Source organism: Nannospalax galili, unplaced genomic scaffold, assembly GCF_000622305.1.
Source record: "Nannospalax galili isolate Female #2095 unplaced genomic scaffold, S.galili_v1.0 scaffold278, whole genome shotgun sequence".
In the NCBI taxonomy this organism is placed as follows: Eukaryota; Metazoa; Chordata; class Mammalia; order Rodentia; family Spalacidae; genus Nannospalax; species Nannospalax galili.
The window spans coordinates 11,944,758-11,963,996 of NW_008347536.1; the positions used below are offsets into that span (position 1 = coordinate 11,944,758).

Below are 19,239 nucleotides of genomic sequence, written 5' to 3' on the forward strand. Positions count from 1 at the left end.
TCCTGGAACTCTCTTTGTAGACCAGGCTGGCCTTGAACTCACAGAGCTCACTATGTGGACCAGGCTGGCCTTGAACTCATAGAGATCCACCTGCCTCTGCCTCCCGAGTGCTGGGACTAAAGGTGTGTGCCACTGCGCCTGGCTAAGTTACAATCTTTTACTTTTGTCTGAAGTTTCTCATACTTGAATCTAACCCTTACTGTACTGCACAACTTCAGTAAACATCTCTTCTGATTTTAGCAAACTGAGGGGTAAGAACTTCCCCTTAGCCTTCTGTGTATCTATCCCAAGAACATGAGCAGGTGTTCAAAAATGCATGGTGGAGACTGGGGTGAAGAATGGTAAGAGTGACAGGCAAGACCTCGTCGCTTAGTGGTTTATTCTCTTAAGGCTCCATCAGCAGGTGGAATGGAAGACACCTCCTACTCTTACCCCTTGAGCAACCAAAGAATTATACTCCTTCACTGCCTGCTCTGTCTGGAGGACCCACACATCAATGCTTTGTTTCTCAAGGTATTCCACAGTGGATGCAGGCACCTGGGAAGAAGGAAAAGAGATGAATAAGTATGGGGAAGAGGCCGCAGAGCTTCTTGTCATAAGGCAAGTGCACGCTACAGAATTAGTGACACCTGTCATTCCTCATTCACCCAGTGTATCACCAACCAAAATCTGGCAGTGGGCCCCAGTGAGTCAAAAAGGTCCCCGAGGAGGCTGGGATGTAGTACAGTGGCAGACAGTGTATGAGCATACTTGAGGCCCAGGTTCACTCCCCAGAACCAGGAAAAACAAAAAGATCAAGAACAAGTTCCCAGATGTCTCATGGTGTCCGTGCTTAAGCTCAAGTGAAAAAGAAATGTGAAGAATAGCCTTTGAATCAGTCTTGGATTTAAGTCTTTGCCAGCAGTGTTGTCTTGAGGAGGAAATTAAATCTGAACTTTTATTTCCATGTCTGTGAATTTAGGCAAATTATATCAAGCTTACAGTGTTGGTATGAGAACTGAGTTACAGTATGGAAAATGTCAAGCATAGTACAGAGCCCAAACTGTAAATTTTAAAAGTATGAATAGAAACCAGGTGTGGTGGCACATGCCTTTAGTCCCAGCACTTGGGAGTCAGAGGCAGGTGGATCTTTGCAAGTTCAAGGCCAGCCTGGTCTACTTAGTGAGTTCCAGACCAGCTAGGGCTACAGGGAGACCCTGTTTCAAAAAGAAAAAAAAAAAATTTTGAATAGTCCAACTTGAGTCTAAACGTGAACTTTGCCATGTGCCAAATCAAAAGATCTTCTACCAGTTCTTTAAAGTGTCTAATCCCCAATTTCCTCTCCTGGAAAGCAGTACTAATAGTATTTACAGACAGAGTTTGTGTGAGGATGACACTGGTAATGTACATACACCACAGCTCAGAGGCCTTTGTGGAGCACTCTGTTTACAGGATCTATTATCTGAAATTGTCTAGTTTTCTCTTAATTCATGAGGATAACAAAGCCTGTTTGCCTAATATATCTTATTCTCCTCAGTGCCTAGAACAGTGTCCGAGCTACTGAAAATGCCTAATATGCCAGGCGTGGTGGCGCATGCCTTTAATCTCAGCCCTTGGGAGGAAGAGGCAGGTGGATCTCTGAGTTCGAGGCCAGCTTGGTCTACAATAGCGAGTTCCAGGCCAGCTGCGGTTATAGGGAGACTCTGTCTCCAAAAGACAAACAATAAAACAACAACAAAAAACTACACACATGCATATGTGTAGAGGTGTGAACATATATGAGATGCACACGCAGAACTGGAACAGTGTACACTGTGTGGAACCTGAGGAGGGAACAGCTTTCATCTTTTTACTTCTACATTTCTTCATTGAATCTTGAATGTTTTACAATGAGCAGGTGTTTCTGCAAATGAAAAATATTTTCTGGAGGGACAAAAGGCCTAACTTGAAAGAAAAGAAAAACTACTATAAAATATGTCCCATCAAAATATAATGAGCTGGGCAGAGTGACTCATGCCTCTAATTATGGCACTTAGGAGGTAGAGGCAAAAGGATCATAGCAAAGTTGAGGCCACCCTTGTTGTCATATTGAGATCCATGCCAGAAAGGGCTACAGAGGAAGACTGAGGAAAAAAAAAAGACTGGAGATGCAGCTCAGTTGGTAGAGTGCTTGCCTTAGTATGCATGGAGCCCTGAGTTAATCCCCAGCATGGCATAAACTGTGATGGTGCACATCTGTCACCCTAGCATTCAGGAGGTAGAGGAGGAGGATCAGAAGCTCAACAGCATCTTTGGCTATATATAGAGCTGGGGTCCAGCTGTGGATACATGAGACCTTGAAAAAAAAAAAAAAAAAAAAAAAAAAAAAAAAAAAAAAGAAAGAAAAAAAGTACTATTAACATCTAAAGGACCACATAGTTATGTGCCTCATAATGGCTTTTTCGGTAGACTATGGACCCCATATATAAGGGTGTTCTATAAGATTACATCACTAAATGACACTGTAGCTGTCTTTGTGTATATACAAGCTATGCTGTTCACACAATGATAAAATCACCTAGCGATGCACTGCTCAGAATATATCCCTGTTGAGCCACACATGGCTGCATTGATCATTGAAGTATTTCTTAGAAATAGTCGAAAGAGCACTGTCAGGGTTGGGCATGGACTTGGAAGCCTGCCCATGAAGCTGAGCAGAGTGGCATATGCAGCTTTGCTCATCCATCACTCAGCAAAGGGAGGGGCATGATATACAGAGGTGACCACTAATGAAGGAGCTGTCTGTCAAAACTAAGGTCCAAGAGACAGCCACCTGTCCTCAGGACTGCTCTGCACACCAGAACCTACCTTTAAGGCCTCACTCATCCCTCGGCCAATCACAAGTGCCTGTACACCCTTCTCAGCAACTTCCTTCACATCCGCGGGCTGCACCCCAGGAGAATGCTGGATGTGGAAAGAGAAAGCAGAAAAGGTACCAACTTTCTTAAATCATTCTTAGGGGAGCCATTCAAGAAATGTTTGCTGAGGGGCTAGAGATATGGCTCAGCAGTTAAGAGTACTGGCTGCTCTTGCAGAAGACCTTGGTTTAAATCCCAGCATCCACATGGAGGCTAACAGCCATCTGTAACTGCAGTTCCAGAGGACCCAACGCCCTCTTCTGTCCTCCTTGGGCATTGCATGACCTTGGTACACTTACATGCAGGCAAAACACATACATAAATAATAATTTTTTTTTTTAAATAAATGTTTACTGAGGTTTACTCTGTGCCAAGCATGTTCTGGGCTTTGGGAATAGCATGGCAGATACAGCACTTGAGGTTCCAAGTCTAATGAACAATACAGAGACTAAAAGGAAATTTCTTTTTCTTCACCCCGCCTTGCCTCCTTCCTCCCTCCCTCCCTCTCCCTCTCTCTCTTGGCTGGCTTTCAATGCCTGAGCCTCCTGATTCTAGCTCTGCAGTGATGGAATTATAGGAGTGTCACCACACCCAGCAGGGAATTTCAGTGGCTTGAGAAGTGCTATTAGAAAGTAAATTCCACCTTTAGTCCCAGCACTCCAGGAGGGAGAGGCAGGCAGATCTCTCAAGGCCAATCTGGTCTACATAGCAAGTTCTAGGCCAGCTGGGGCTATAGGGAGACCATCTCAAAACAACCAAAAAAAAAAAAAAAAAAGTACATGCTATTGTAAGAACATCAAGAAAGGACACCTGGGAAATCAGGGCAAGCTCTTAGGAAAAGTTTCCAGGGGAGGTTAACATTTAAGTGGAGACCTAAAAGACAAGGGGACTTAGATTAAAGGCTACCAGTGGAAGAAGGCACTCCAAGCACTGTGAAGCAACAGTTCAAAGGTTCATAGGAAGAAAGCCTATGGACTGGCAGCCACTGAGCATGACTCATATGCAGAGTGACGGGTGTGGCAGAAGAAATCAACTGCACACCATGTTAAGATTTAGACTTTCTAGAAAAAAACAATCTTGGAAGCTAGTGGTATAGCTCAATTGGTAAAGCCTAACATGCACAAGTGTTTTATCACAGCAGCAAAATATAACTAGGACAGACCTTGTCTCAGAAAATAAATAAATGAATATAAAACAGTAGGAAAAAAGTAAGGTATATCTAGAGCAGAAGGCAAAAATTAATGACATAGCTGAGCACAGCTACACATGCCTGTAATCCAGCATGTGGGAGTAGCAGCAGAGAGCTCAGGAGGTCAAAGTCATCCTTAGCTACATAGCCAAGCTCATGGCCAGCCTGGGCTACATGTGACCTTGTCTCAAAGAGAAACAGCATCAACAAAAAGCAGGAAGGTTACCCACAAGTTGGAGGCCAGCCTGATCTACAATGGTATATTCTATGCCAGTCACAGATAGACCCCGTCTCAAAAAATAAAAATAAAATGAAACTAACAAACCCCCAAACAACAAAAAGGAAAATCTGAATAATCATAACCATTAGAAATCAAATTTAAGGAACTGGAAAGATGGTTCAGTGGTTAAGAGCACTGGCTGTTCTTGGAGAGGACCCAGGTTCGATTCCCAACACCCATATGGTGGCTAACAACCATCTGTAACTCTAGTTCCAGGGGAATCTGACACCCTCTTTTGATCTCGGTGGACACTACACTCATACACATAAAATTTAAAAATATATATTTTTTAAAATTTATTTTTATTTTATGTGTATGAATGTATTGCCTACATGTAGGTAAGTGCACCCGTGTTGTGCAATGCTTGTGCAGGTCAGAAGAGGCTGTTGGATCCCTTGGGACTGGAGTTACGGACAGTTCTCAGCTGCCATGTGGGTGCTGGGATTTGAACCCGGGTCTTCTACAAGAACAAGCAGTGTTCTTAACTGTTGAGCCATCTTTCCAACCCCTAAAAAATATTTTTTAAAAAAGAAATTTAAAACATTCCCCTACAGAAAAAAAATTTAAGCATATAGGACTTCACTGGTGAGTTCTTAAAAATTTAGTGAAAATGCTCAGCAAAATACTGGCAAATCCCAGGCTCAGCATTTAAAAGCCAGTGTAAGCCAGGCGTGCTGGCACACGCCTTTAATCCCAGCACTTGGGAGGCAGAAGCAGGCGGATCTTTGTGAGTTCGAGCCCAGCCTGGTCTACAGAGTTCCAGGACAGCTGGGGCTACAAGGAGACCCTATCTCAAAAAAAAAAAAAAAAAAAAAAAAGCCAGTGTAGTTTGCCATGCAATAAAGAAAAAACATAGGGGGATGTAGCTGAGTGAGAGAACATATGCTTAGCACATGCAAGGCAAGTGAGAGGGAAAGTAATGTGATCATCTCAATTGATATGTAACATTCAAGCCATTTGAGGGCTCATGAGAGGGCTCAGCTGGTAAAGGTGCTTGCTGTACAAGCATGGCAACCTGAGTTCGATCCCTGGAACCCACATAAAGGTGGAAGGAAAGAATCAGCTCCACAAAGTTGTCCCTCTGACTTCCACATAACTACCATGGCATAAGTGACACCCCCCCCACATGTGTGTTTGTGCACACTATAATAATAAATTTTAAACATTCAGTGTTTGTCATCTATTTATCAACTCCCAGCAAACTAAATTGAGGGAAGCTTCCTTCCTGTAATAAAGGACTTCTAAGAAAAACATAGCTAAACACGTAACATTGAAATAGAAAACATTTTCCTCAGATATTGGACTTGAGGGTATTACGTATTTATCCTTTATCCTTACTATCTGTTGAACCTGTTTATTATTCTGCCACTAATCTAATTTAAATTGCCATAATTCCCACAACAGCAACTTTCAAACTGTTTTATATGAATCCATGGTAGACTTCCCAGTGGGTCATTCTTCAGGCAATAAGCAGAATGATTTTTTTCAAAACCGAAGTCCATTCATGTACCCTTTGGTTAGCATGTGATAGCTTCAAAATGCCCTTAAAATAAAGGCCAAGATCCTTACATGATCTGTGAGTTCACACTTGCCTCTCCCCCAGTGGATACGCTTCCCTCATGCTCAAGATCCAGGACCACTGGCTTTCTCTCAGTTCTTCAGACATGCCCTATTCTCCTTCATCAAAGTAAAGATGAAAAAAAAATCTAGACTGAGAAAAAATATTTGTACATCACATATATAACAATGTACACATCAAAGATATAAAGCTCACTCAAAATATGCACAGGAACTTTTTATCGTTATGGAGACCAGGCTGGCCTTGATCTCACAGAGATCCGCTGCCCGTGGCTCCCTTGTGCTGGGGTTATTTTTGAGAGAGGGTGTTAAGGAGCTGACCTTGAACTCCTGATTCTTCGGCCTCTACCTCCTAAATGCTAGGATTACTGGTGCACACCATAAGCATGAGGCCCAATTCCTGGATGGGAACTTTTGGTCAGAAGCAACAGAAATGAAACTCAGTCAAATATGAACACCAGAGGCAAAGCTTTAAGAAAGACTTCATTTCAAGAAGGAAGGAGATAGCACCGAGAGATCAGGCTACTCTTGTATCCCACGCTGCTTGAACTTCTGATCCTCCTGCCTCTACCTCCTGAGTTTGGGATTATAGGTATGTGCCACCACACCTGGTTTTGTACAGTGCTGGGGACTGAACCCGGGGCTTCATTCACGTTAGGAAAGCACTCTACTAACTGAATCACAGCCCTAGCCCCAGCCTACTCCTGACAAAGAAAATAAACATTTTTTTTCTTTTTTTAAATTTATGTATTTATTGGGGTTGCAGTGGTAAACCAAAGACCCAAAATTTTGCTACCCCTGGGCACAAGGTTTGTGGGGAATCTTTTTGAGATAGTCTCACTGTATAGTCCTAGCTGACTTAGAACTCACTATGTAGCCCTGGCTAGTCTTGAGCTTACAGTGAGTGATCCTCCTGCTTCTGCCTTCTTAGAGCTGAGATTATGGGTTATGTGCACCATGCTCATCCTGGGTTCAGCTGTAAAAAGTGAATGTTTTTCTTTTGTGAAAAAAGATTTTATTACTTTTATTTTATGCACATGAGTGTATTGCCTGCATGTGTATAAGTGCACCATGTCATGCAATGCCTTGGAGGTCAGAAGGTGTCTAGTTCCCTGGAACTGGAGTTCTTTTTCTTTCTTTCTTTCTTTTCATTTTTTTGAGACAAAGTCTCACTATTTATCCCTGGGTGACCTGGAACTTGATACATAGACCACGTTGGTCTCGAACTCACAGAGATATCCCTGCCTTGGTGCCTTGGGTGCTGGGATTAAAGGCATATGCCACCACACCTGGCCAGATGTCTCCTGTTTTTGTGCCAAGATCCTGGTCTTGAGGAATAGGCAATCAGTCTATCCCAGCAACTGTTACATTCATTCTGCTGATACCCTGCCTTTCTGCACAAACATCCTAGTCTCGTAAGAGGGATGGGCCACTGTAGCTGTGAAGACTAACATTTAGGCAAAGCCAGAAAGAAATAAATACATCAAGATTTTGTGTGTGTGTGTGTGTGTGATTTTTGAGACAGGGTCTCCCTGTGGCCCCAGCTGGCCTGGAACTCACTCTGTATGTAGACCAGACTGACCTTGAACTCTCAGAAATTCTCCTGCCTCTGCCTCTGCCTCCTGAGTGCTGGGACTAAAGGCATAGGCCACCATGCCTGGCCATATGCCACATCAAGCTTTTAACTAGTAACAAGCTAAGGCCCAGCAGTCTGCTTGCCTTTTTTTGTTGTTGTTGTTTTGTTTTTATTTTTTGTGGGCCTTTCAACAGTCTAATTCTCTTAGTTTTTAGACAGAGAGCAAAGGCATCCCAGCTTTATGATGTACCTGGTTTCCTGCTGTAGATAAGACTGGGAGAATGGGGGTAGCAAAGACCATGTCATTCTTTCTAGTGAATAACAGTTAAGGCCTCCAGGGGTGCACCTGTCTTTGATTCCAAGGTGGTCCCTGGCTATCTTAAATACAGTAAGAGGGGGTGGAGAGATGGCTCAGGGGTTAGTAGCACTTACTGCTCTCACAGAGGACCTGGTTGGGTTCCCAGCATCACATAGCAGCTCACAACTGCCTATAACTCTAGAAGTTTCAAGGGATCTGATACTCTGTTCTGGTCAATGAGGGCTCTTTCAGGCACGCAGTGCACACAAACTCACAGGCACTCACATCAAATAAAATATATTTTTTAAGTTTTTTTTTTTTTTGGTCTTTAAAAAATATTTTATTATATTTTATTTTATGTGCATGAGTGTATTGCCTGCATGTATGTGAGTGCACCCGTGTCGTGCAATGCCTCGGAGGTCAGAAGAGGGCTTCAGATTCCCCTGGAACTGGAGTTAAGGACCGCTCATGGCCGCCATGTGGGTGCTGGGAATCGAACCCGGGTCCTCTGCAAGAGCAGTCAGTGCTCTTAACTGCTGAGCCATCTCTCCAACCCCTTTCTTTTTGGTCTTTTTGAGACAGGTCTTTTTGAGTTCCAGTTAGTCTGGAACTCACTATGTAGACTAGGCTGGCCTTGAACTCACAGAGTCTGCCTGCTTCTGCCCCCCAAGTGCTGTGACTAAAGGCATGTGCCACCATCCTTGGCCCTTAAAACTTTTTTTTTTTTTTTTTTTTTTTTTGAGACAGGGTCTCCCTGTAGTCCCAGCTGACCTGAACTTGCTATGTAGACCAGGATGGCCTTGAACTCACAAAGATCCGACTGCCTCTGCCTCCCAAGTGCTGGGACGAAAGGTGTGCACTACCACGCCCAGCCAAAACTTTTTTTTTTAAAGAACAGAATCTAGTTTTTAAAATGGGCAAAGTGGCCGGGCGTGGTGGTATACGCCTTTAATCCCAGCACTTGGGGGTGGGGGGGCAGAGGCAGGTGGATCTCTGAGTTTGAGGCCAGCCTGGTCTCCATAGTGAATCCAGGACAGCTGGGGCTACAGGGAGACCCTGTCTCAAAAAGGCCTGAAAAAAAAAAAAAAAAGGACAAAGTATTTGATCCCTTTTCAAAGTAAATATGTGGATGTCTAGTACACACACATGAAGAGCTCACTATCCTTAGTCACTATGGAAATGCATATTAAAAGTACAGTGAGATACTAAGTACTAGAAAGGATTTTTCACACATTGCAGGTAGGAATGCAAGATGTAGATCTACTGGGCAGGTTCCCATAAAGCTAAACATACATTTATCATGCAACATATGTAATACCTCCTAAGTATTTATCTTAAAAATCTTGAAATGGAAACTGTTTGCTTGGATGTATGTGAGTACACTCAGGTCATGCAATGCCCATGGAGGCCAGAAGAGGGTGTCCAATCCCCTATAACTACTGTTAAGGATGGCTGTTAGCCACCATTTGGGGGCTGGGAATCAAACCCAGGTCCTCTGCAAGAGCAGTCACTGCTCTCAAACACTGAGCCATTTCTCCAGGCCCCACAGAAACTTTTTAAAGAGATTTATTAATTTGTATTTTATGCATATGCGTGTTTGCTTGTATGTGTGTACACTACGTGCATGCAACTCCCACAGAGGCCGGAAGAGGGCATCATATACCTTGGAACTGGAATTATAGGTTGTGAGTTGCCAAGTGGGTGTTGGAAACTGAACCCAGGTTCTCTTGCAAGAACAGCGATTGCTCTTAACTACTGAGCCACCTCTCCAGCCCCAGCACAAAAACCCTATGTGAGTGTTCATAGTAACTTTATTCACAACCACCTGCAACGGAAAACAACCCAAAGGTTCCTCCACTGGTGAGTAAACAGTGTGTTACAAATGACAGACCATTATTCATCAATAAAAAAAGCATCTAATGATATATATGGCAACACTCTTGAAAGAGTTCACATTGTATCGGTCTATTAGTATGACAAATAAACAAGGTCTGTATATAGGATAATGGTATTTGTTAACTTCCTGACTTTAATCACTGCATTGTGAGTTAGAGAATGTCCTCAGTGTTCCAGAGCTGATACAGTCAAATACTCTCAGTACTACCCTTTAAAAAAAGTCAGGTTTGTCATGAGACACTGTTCTAATTTGCTTCTCTACTGCTGTAATAAAACACTGATGAAAGCCAACTTGCAGAGAAATGGGTTTATTTTGCTTACACTTCCAAGCTACAAGTCCAGCATTGATGGATGTCACAGCAGGAACTTGGGGCAGGAATTGAAGCCAAGACCATGGAGGAATGCTGCTTACTGGTATACTCAGCTACCTTTCCTTTTTTATTTTTATTATTAGTTAATTTATTTATTTTGGTCTTTTTGAGACAGGATCTTCCTGTAGCCTTCGCTGGTCTGGAACTTGCTATGTAGACCAGACTGGCCTTGAACTTACAGAGAGCCACCTGCTTGTGCGTGTGCCACCATGCCTGGCTCAGTTACCTTTCTTATACAGCCGGGAGCCACCTGCCCAGGGATAGTACAACCCACAGTGGGCTGTGCCCTCCTACATCAATTAACAATCAAGAAAATGCCACACAGACATGGCCACAGGCCAGTCTGATGGAAGTAATTCGTCACTTGAGGTTCCTTCTTCCCAGGTGACTAGTTTGTGTCAAGTGGATAAAAACCAACCAACATAGGCACCTTCCTGAACAGTTTATGCCAAGACTGCACTGTTTAAGGGCCTCTCAGAGAATGTCCTAGGTTAGAACATAAGCAACTAAAAGAGCAGCTAAAGGCACTGGCACAAAGGTATAGCCTGACCTTGGGAAAGAACTGAGCCAAGAGACTGAAGAGCATCTCTGCTCGTTCCCCTGTTTTCCACAAAGATGAGAAGTTTGGAGGATCTGATTGTTTTCTTAAAATATAAAAAGTCTTGTGACTTCTTGAAAAGCAAAATTAGAAGACATTTTCGTATGATAAGAACAACTAGTTGTAAAGACTGTAAGAGGGTTGGAATAGGTGCTCTTTTCAGTTCCATAGCTCTGTGATCAAACTTAGAACCACCTTGTGCTTAATAAATACGATTTAAAAAACTTAAATATTTTCCTGGTGATATGACCACAGTGAATACTTAAGAGAATTACAGCTCAGGGTTGACCTTCACCTTCCTTAAATTTACATGAATTACTGAACAATTCATTTATTTAACAAAGAATAACAACTACTTTGAATAGAACCATGTTCTCCAGACTTGAGCTCACATTTTAATGATGAAATAAGGCCTCACTTACTGCTAGAAATCCAGTGAAAGGCTGTAGGAGTGCAGACCTATAATCTTCTGGAGATTCAGAGACTAGATCTGGCTGCAGCCAGTCAGAGTTGGTGGATCAATGAAATGCATGTGATAAATTCAGCCGCTGCCACTGTCATCCTGCAGAGCCAGGATGTACAGAGCAATGAAAAAGCCAGTACAGGGGATTACTCAGAGCTTCGTGCAGAAACCCGGATTGGACCATCAGTTATCAAGGCGCCTTCAGGCTGCCATCAGCTCCTCCTATGCTTCCAGTCCCTCGGGGCAAACACCAAGGCTCTTAGTCCATGAGTGTACGATTCTGTTCTTAGGGCTTTCTGTCACTCAACCTGAGGATGTAAAAGCTTACTGGTTTTTTCTTGGGGGAAGCTATTAATTGGAGGACGTGTTGCTACTACCCATTATGCCAGCTCAACAAGAGGAATTTATCCTTAGAGGCTCAGACATGTTATGATAAATTTGAAAAGAAACACTCCCAAATTATACTTTCAAAGAAGCGTTTCCTTCTGCCAGAACTAGAGGAGTAAACAGGTAGTGGGTTGTGATAAAACCAGATTCCGTGCAAGGAGGTTAAAGGACCGCAGCAGTCTATCTCCGGCAGACAAGTTGTGCCCTCATTGTCCCTCTGAATGAACAGCCTCTTGATTGATCTTTGCCTTTGCCAGGGTAGTGGCTGCTTTGTGTCACAAGCTCTTTCTTGTAGCAGTCTGGTGAAGCCCCTGTCTCCGTTCACAGAGCACTGTTTTTAAATGCATAAATATATAGCCAACACTTTTATACAAATGAAATAAAATATTTTTTAAAGCTGGTGTAGCTTAGCTATACCTACAGTATGTTCCCCATATGTGTGCAAGACCTTGGGTTTGGTCTCCCACACTGCAACGACAAAAAAATGTGGTCTAGTAATATATATGGTTTTGAAGTTATTATTAGTCCAGAGAGTGGAGATCTTTTTTAAAATCTTACTCGCAGAGTTACACTCTATGTAAAATTATCAAGCATCCCTAATCACAAAAGCCAGAAACTAAAATGCTCTGAAATTTGAACATGTGCTTAGTCTCAGATTTTTATTTATTTTTTTTGGTCTTTTTGAGACAGGGTCTCCCTGTAGCCCCAGCTGACCTGGAACTTGCTATGTATGTAGACCAGACTGGCCTTGAACTCACAGAGATCCCCCTGCCTCTGCCTCCCAAGTGCTGGGATTAAAGGCGTGTGCCACCATGCCCCACTTGTCTCAGATTTTTCAAAAAACTTTTATTTTTCTTTTCTTTTTGTGTGTGTGTAGCTCAGATGACAACCTGAGGGCATCTGTCCTCTCCTTCCATTATATGGGTTCCAGGACTCAAATTCAGGTTGACAGGCCTGGCAGCAGTTGCCTTCACAGGCTAACCCATCTCAATAGCCCTCCAACAGTCTCTCTTTAGTTGGAACATTATGGATTTCAGATTTTGGGGTTCAAAATCCTCCAAACCCCCAAGATCTAAAGCACTTCTGGTCCCAAACGTTTCAGATAAGGAATTACTTAGCTTCAGTGTCAGACTGTTAGTAATTTTTTTGTTTTGTTTTTCTTTCTTTTTGATGCTAAGGACTGAGCCTAGGGCCTCCTGCATAGTAGGCACACAATTAAGACACACTCCCAGCCCTAGACTGTTCTTTGAAAATCCAATCTGTCCTTTTTCTGGGTGCATGGCTGCTGAACTAGAGGCTTTATTTGTTCTAGGTTTGGTGTGAGCTTCTCTTCTGACTTTTTTCCTCCTCCTTTTTTTTTTCTTTTAAAGATTTATGCATCTGGAAAATTCTATTTGGTGTGGATTAATTTCCATGCTACCAGATAAGAGTGAGTCAGGGGCTATAGACTCCAGCAACAGTTCTGCACAATGGCTTTTGCCTCCCTCATTCCAGGCTTGGGTCACTCTGAACAACCCTCCCCATTGTCCTGCTTAGTAAGAAGAGGCTGGAAATGGTCTGCTGCTGCACACTTGCCAAGGACCAGCATTCTCAAGAATGGGAGGCCCTGTGGGATAATGGGATAAGATTTGAAACTGAACCAGGCCAGGTCTAAATGCTGAACCCACAGCACAGCTTTGTCTTGAGGGTAAACCATAAGAAAGGGTGGTCTCTGGTGTTCTGCAGATGCTCCAATCCAGCACACTTTGGTGTTTCCCATAGCCTCAAACTCTGTGGATGGGGTCTCTTCCCCTCTCAGCCAAGCCAGGAGCCTGGTTTAGGCCTAAAATTTGTTCCTTAAGGACTGAATTCTCAACAACAGTAAGATTAGTAATCGTCAGGAGCCGGATTTGGGGGAGGAAAAGGGCACTGACTGCTTAAGGTTGTGGGGTTTTTTTTGTTTTTTTTTTTTTTTTGGTCTTTTTGAGACAGGGTCTCCCTGTAGCCCCAGCTGTCCTGGCACTCACTATGTAGACCAGGCTGGCCTTGAACTCACAGAGATCCACCTGCCTCTGTCTCCCGATTGCTGGGATTAAAGGTGTGCATCACCATGCCCGGCTCGCTCTTTCTTTTTTATTATTTTATATGTTTGCCTGCATTGCCTGCATGTAGGTAAGTGTACCTGTGCCGTGCTCACAGAGGACAGAAGAGGTTATAGGATCCCTTGGAACTGGAGTTATGGACAGCTGTTGGCTGCCATGTGGGTTCTGGGATTTGAACAGTGTTCTTAACCTCTGAGCCATCTCTCCAGCCCTCTTTTTCTTTTTTTAAAAAAAATTTTAAATTATTTTTATTTTATGTGTTATGAGTGTATTGCCTGTATGTAAGTAAGTGCACTTGTGTTGTGCAATGCCTGTGAGGACAGAAGAGGCCGTTGGATCCCCTGGAGCTGGAGTTACAGACAGTTGTTAGCTGCCGTGTGGGTGCTGGGATTCAAACCCCAGTCTTCTGCAAGAACAACCAGTGTTCTTAACTCTCAGCCATCTCTCCAGCCCTCTTTTTCTTTTTTTAAATGTATTTGATTTTTATTTATGTGTATGCATGTTCTGCATTCATGTATGTAAATGCACCCTTTTCATACAATGCCTGCAGGGGCTAGAAGAGGGCATCAGGTCTCCTAAACTTGAATTATGGACAGTTGTCAGCCACCAAGTGGTCTAACACCCGGTTGAATCTGGGTCCTCTGCAAGAGCAGCCAGTGTTCTTATCCTTTGAGCCATCTCTCCATCCTTAAGTTACGTTCCTTGTACAGCCAGGCCTACCTGCCTAAGGATGGTACCTCCCACAGTGGACTGGCATCTCTTAGATCAATTAGCAATCAAGAAAATACCCCATAGACATTTTTACAAGCCAAATCTGATGGAGGTAATGCCTCAGTTGAGATTCCCTATTCCCAAGTAACGCTAGGCTTTTGTCAACTTGACAGCAGAAGTTAACTAGTATACTATACAAGTATATGAATATGAATAGACTTTTTAATCCATTACATTATTCTGTACTTTAAATTTTTTTTATTTATTTTTATGTGTTTGAGTGTTGTCCCTGCATGTGTGTAAGTGCACCTGTGTGGTACAATGTCCATGAAGGACAGAAGAGGGTGTTGGATCTCCTGGAACTGGAGCAATGGACAGTTGTTAGCTGCCATGTGGGGATTCCCATGCTGGGATTCCAACCGGGGTCTTCTGCAAGAAAAGCCAGCTCTTAACCATGGAGTCATTTCTACAGTCCCTATTCTGTATTTTTAATTTTTTAAAAAATTATTTTTAGCTGGGTGTGGTGGTGCAGGCCTTTAATCCCAGCACTCAGGAGGCAGAGGTAGGTGGATTTCTATGAGTTCAAGGCCAGCCTGGTCTACATAGTGAGTTCCAGGCCAGCTGGGAGTACAGGGAGACCCTGTCTCAAAATCAAACAACAACAAAAAAATTCTTAATTTATGTGTACGAGTGTTTTGCGAGCATATTTATTTGTAAGCGCACACTTGTCACACAATGCCCATAGAGGTCAGAAGACAGTGTGGGATCTCCTGGAACTGGAGGTATGGGCAGTTGTTAGCTGCCCTTTGGGGGTTGGGAACTGAACCCAGGTCCTCTACAAGAGTAGTCAGTGCTCTTAACTGCTAAGCCATCTCTCCAGTCCCACATTTTGTACTTTTATTTTTTTGGTCTTTTTGAGATAAGGTCTCCCTGTAGCTCCAGCTGGCCTAGAACTTGCTATGTAGACCAGTCTGGCCTTGATCTCACAGAAATTTACCCACTTCTGTCTCCCGAGTGCTGAGATTAAAGGTGTGCTCCACCAGGCCTGGCTTATCCTGTACTTTTAAAGGGTAGTTTAATGGTAATGTATTATAGTTGGCAGAAAAGCAGAAAAGGAGGAGTAACTCTTCACTTGGCTGTTATGGTTTAGAACGTGGAAATTACAATCTCCTATAGTGTCAACCAAACACTAGGGTCTTACCTCAGTTCCTGTTTCTCTCCAATCCCAAGCCCGGCTGCCTCCTGGCCATACCTTGCAATCCTTATAGGTTACAGTAGAGCCCTGCACTTTCATTTGTCCCCATGAGAGGGAAGCAATTTTAGGGGATGTCATAAGGAACAGAGCTGAAATCTGAAATTAAAAGAAAAAGCATGGTAAATCAGTTACTAAGTAAGGCTGAAAGAGTTTCAAAATTCAGAGATAGAAGCCCCAATTTTCCAGGGCATAAAAGTATCTTTCTCTAACAAATTCTTGCCTCATAGTGTAATTAGCTTTCATTAAACACTTCTCTAAAAAATAGCCATTATTCTTGGATTCCTGAATCATCCAAACTTGGAAACCACATACAATTGCTTCTCAGACTCTAGAGGAAATCCTCAGTATATATTTTTGAGGGATGGAATTCAAAGGTAGAGCCTGGCATGGTGGCACACGCCTTTAATCCCAGCACTTGGGAGGCAGAGGCAGGCAGATCTCTGTGAGATCAAGTCCAGCCTGGTCTACAAAGCAAATTCCAGGTCAGCTGGGACTACAGGGAGACCCTGCCTCTAACCCCCAAAAAGGGGGAGCTATATTTCAGCTTGATGGAGTAAGAAGGCTGACATGTCCTCTCCCTGAATGTAAATACATAGCTGAAAACAAAGAGAAAACCAACCCTAGTAAAAATTATTCAACTGTCACTAAAGACACCTACCATCAAAACTGACAACCCGAGTTCAATCTCTGGAGCCTACATGATAGGAGGAGAAACCAACTCCTGCAAGTTGTCTTCTGACATGCATGCATGTACCCTGGCTCTCTTGTGAGCACACACACATAGATAAAATAAATAAATAAAAATAAATAAATGCAAAAGAAAACCAATACCTTGCTTTTAAAAAACAAAACAAGAGCTGGAGAGATGACTCAGCCATTAAAGATGATTGGCTACTCTTGTAGAAGGACTGAGCTTGATTCTCACCCAGCGCCTACAAAGTTAGCTAACGACTGTCAGTAACTCCAGTTCCAGGGAATTCAACACCCTCTTCTGGGCTCCACTGGCAATGCATGCACATGGTGGACTTATATACATGCAGGCAAAACACTCAAACAAAAACAAAGATTAAATAGAAAAAATAATAATAAAAATAAAAATCCCACAAAACAAACAGCTCTGTGTGGTAGCACATGCCTTTAATCCCAGTACTAAGGATGAAGAGGAAGGAGGATGTCTGTGTATCAGGCCAGCAGTGATACACAGTGAGACTCTGTCTCAAAAGAAACAAACTCTAGAAATAAAAGATTTACTATAAACTTTCAAGTGATAATTCATGCAAAACACTGGATTTCAGGTAGGTAGGGATATAAAAATGCACAGCAGAAGCGATTATTAAGGAAATAATGTAATTTAATGAATGTAAGATAACTCAAGACTCATAGTCTCAGTAAGGAGACATTCCAACGAAGTATCAAGTGGACGTTCTAGCATTGTTGTTACTGTTTTTGTCAGTGAAGCAGTATTGGGGAAGTGAGGCCTTTAAAAGGGGTTAACGATGGGCTGGGCTAGTGTGACGGCTGAGGATAAAAGCAACAGCGGCTCAAACCTGAGGAGCTGAGTTTGATCCCTGAAAGCCATGGAGGAATAGACTCCTGAAAGTTGTTAAGTTGTTCTCTGACTTTGACCACGGTCTCTCTCTCTCTCTCTCTCTCTCTCTCTCTCTCTCTCTCTCTCTCCTAGAAGAATCTATGCCTCTGCACTCAGTGTGTAGAGAATGTCTCCATCAAAAGATGACCAGACAGAGGATTAACCTGCTTTAAAAGCTAAAAGTCACTGTCTCTCTCTCTCTCGCCCAGTGGGTAAAGGTACTGTGTGACAACCTGAGTTCCATCCCTGGGACCCACATGTAGAAGGAGAGAACCTACTCCTGAAAGTTGTCCTCTGACCTCCACACAAGTGCTGTAGCATGCATTCACCCAACCCACACAAATAAATAAATGAAGGTCATTAAAAAAAATTTAAAATTGAGGCTGGAGAGATGGTTCAGTGGTTAAGAGGGGTAAAGGTACTGTGTGACAACCTGAGTTCCATCCCTGGGACCCACATGTAGAAGGAGAGAACCTACTCCTGAAAGTTGTCCTCTGACCTCCACACAAGTGCTGTAGCATGCATTCACCCAACCCACACAAATAAATAAATGAAGGTCATTAAAAAAAATTTAAAATTGAGGCTGGAGAGATGGTTCAGTGGTTAAGAGCACCAGTTTTTCTTGCAGAAGACCTGGGTTCAAATCCCAGCACCCACATGATAGCTAACAACCACCTGTAATTCTGGTTCCAGGGGGATTTGATGCCCTCTTCTGTCCCTCATGGGCACTGCATGATACGGGTGCACTTACATACATATGGGCATAACATACACATAAAATACTCATACACATAAAATAAAAATAAAATTAAAATTATAAAACTTTTTAAAAGGGAGATAATGTCTTTGTTATGAGATTAAGTTTTTATCAGTGCAGGTTGCTATATAGTAGGCGAGCTTTGGTCCCTCCTTGTTTTGCACATACTAGACTAATTCTGCTTTTCTACCATTTGTAGAGTATCATGGGACCCTCACCAAGGACTGACCAGTTGCCAACACCATCCTTTTGGACTTCCAGAACCATGAACCCAAGTAAACTTCTTTTAAAAAAACCCCAAAAAACCTGTATTTATGCCTCTGTGTGTGTGTACATGCAAGTGCCATGCCAGGGGTGTAGAAGTCAGAGGAGGGGCTTGAGAGTGCTCAGCAGTCAAGAGCACTGGCTGTTTTTGCAGAAGACCTGGGTTTGGGTCCTAGGACCCACATGGTGGCTAATAACTGCCCATAACTCCAGTTCCAAGGGATTCAGTGGCATCTTTTAACCTCTGTGGGCATTGCACAACATGGGTGTATGTATATACATGCAGGTAATGCACTCATACACATAAAAAATAATAAGTAAAAAAATTTGTTTTTGGTCTTTTTGAGACAGGGTCTTCCTGTAGCTCCAGCTGTTCTAGAACTCACTATGTAGACCAGGCTGGCCTTGAACTCACAGAGATCCACATGCCTCTGCATCCTAAGTGCTGGGATTAAAGTCATGCGCCACCATGCTTGGCTAATAAATAAAATATTTTTTAAGAGAAGTCAGAGGACAACTTGTGGGAGTTACTTCTCTCCTACCATGCAGGTGCCAGAGATTGATCTCAGGTCATCGGGCTTGGTGGCAAGTACCTTTGCCTGCTGAGCGATCTTGCCAGCCTCTAAGTAAACTTCTTTATAATAGGGCTTTGTAATAGGGTTCTCCAGAAAACAGAAGCAATTTATTATATATACTGAAAACGTTTTTCAAAAACATTATTTTTATTTTATGTGTATGAGTGTTATGTCTGCATGTATGTAAGTGCACCTGTGCAGTGCAATGCCCATGGAGGTCAGAAAAGGGTGTCGGATCCCCTGGAACTGGAGTTATGAATAGTTGTTAGCTGCCATGTGGGTGCTGGGAACCCAATCCAGGTCCTCTGCAAGAGCAGCCAGTGCTCTTAGCCACAGAGACACCTCTCCAGCCCCAGTCCATTCATTTTTTAACCCCCTAGTGGAAATATGTTAAGAAATATGTTTGGGGCTAGGCGTGGTGGCGCATGCCTTTAGTCCCAGCACTCAGAGGCAGGTAGATCTCTGTGAGTTCAAGGCCAGCCTTGTCTACATAGTG

At 43.0% G+C, this 19,239-nt stretch overlaps 1 protein-coding gene across 1 annotated transcript; it reads right to left on the reverse strand.

Moving 5' to 3' along the window:
* Positions 1–360: 360 nt before the first annotated feature.
* Positions 361–15,655, reverse strand: Aamdc (adipogenesis associated Mth938 domain containing; the record flags this gene model as incomplete). Its single annotated transcript, XM_017800912.1, is given in 3 exon segments — positions 361–537; positions 2,827–2,922; positions 15,506–15,655. Coding segments are annotated over 3 exon segments (369 nt in total). The 3' UTR covers positions 361–396.
* Positions 15,656–19,239: the final 3,584 nt, after the last annotated feature.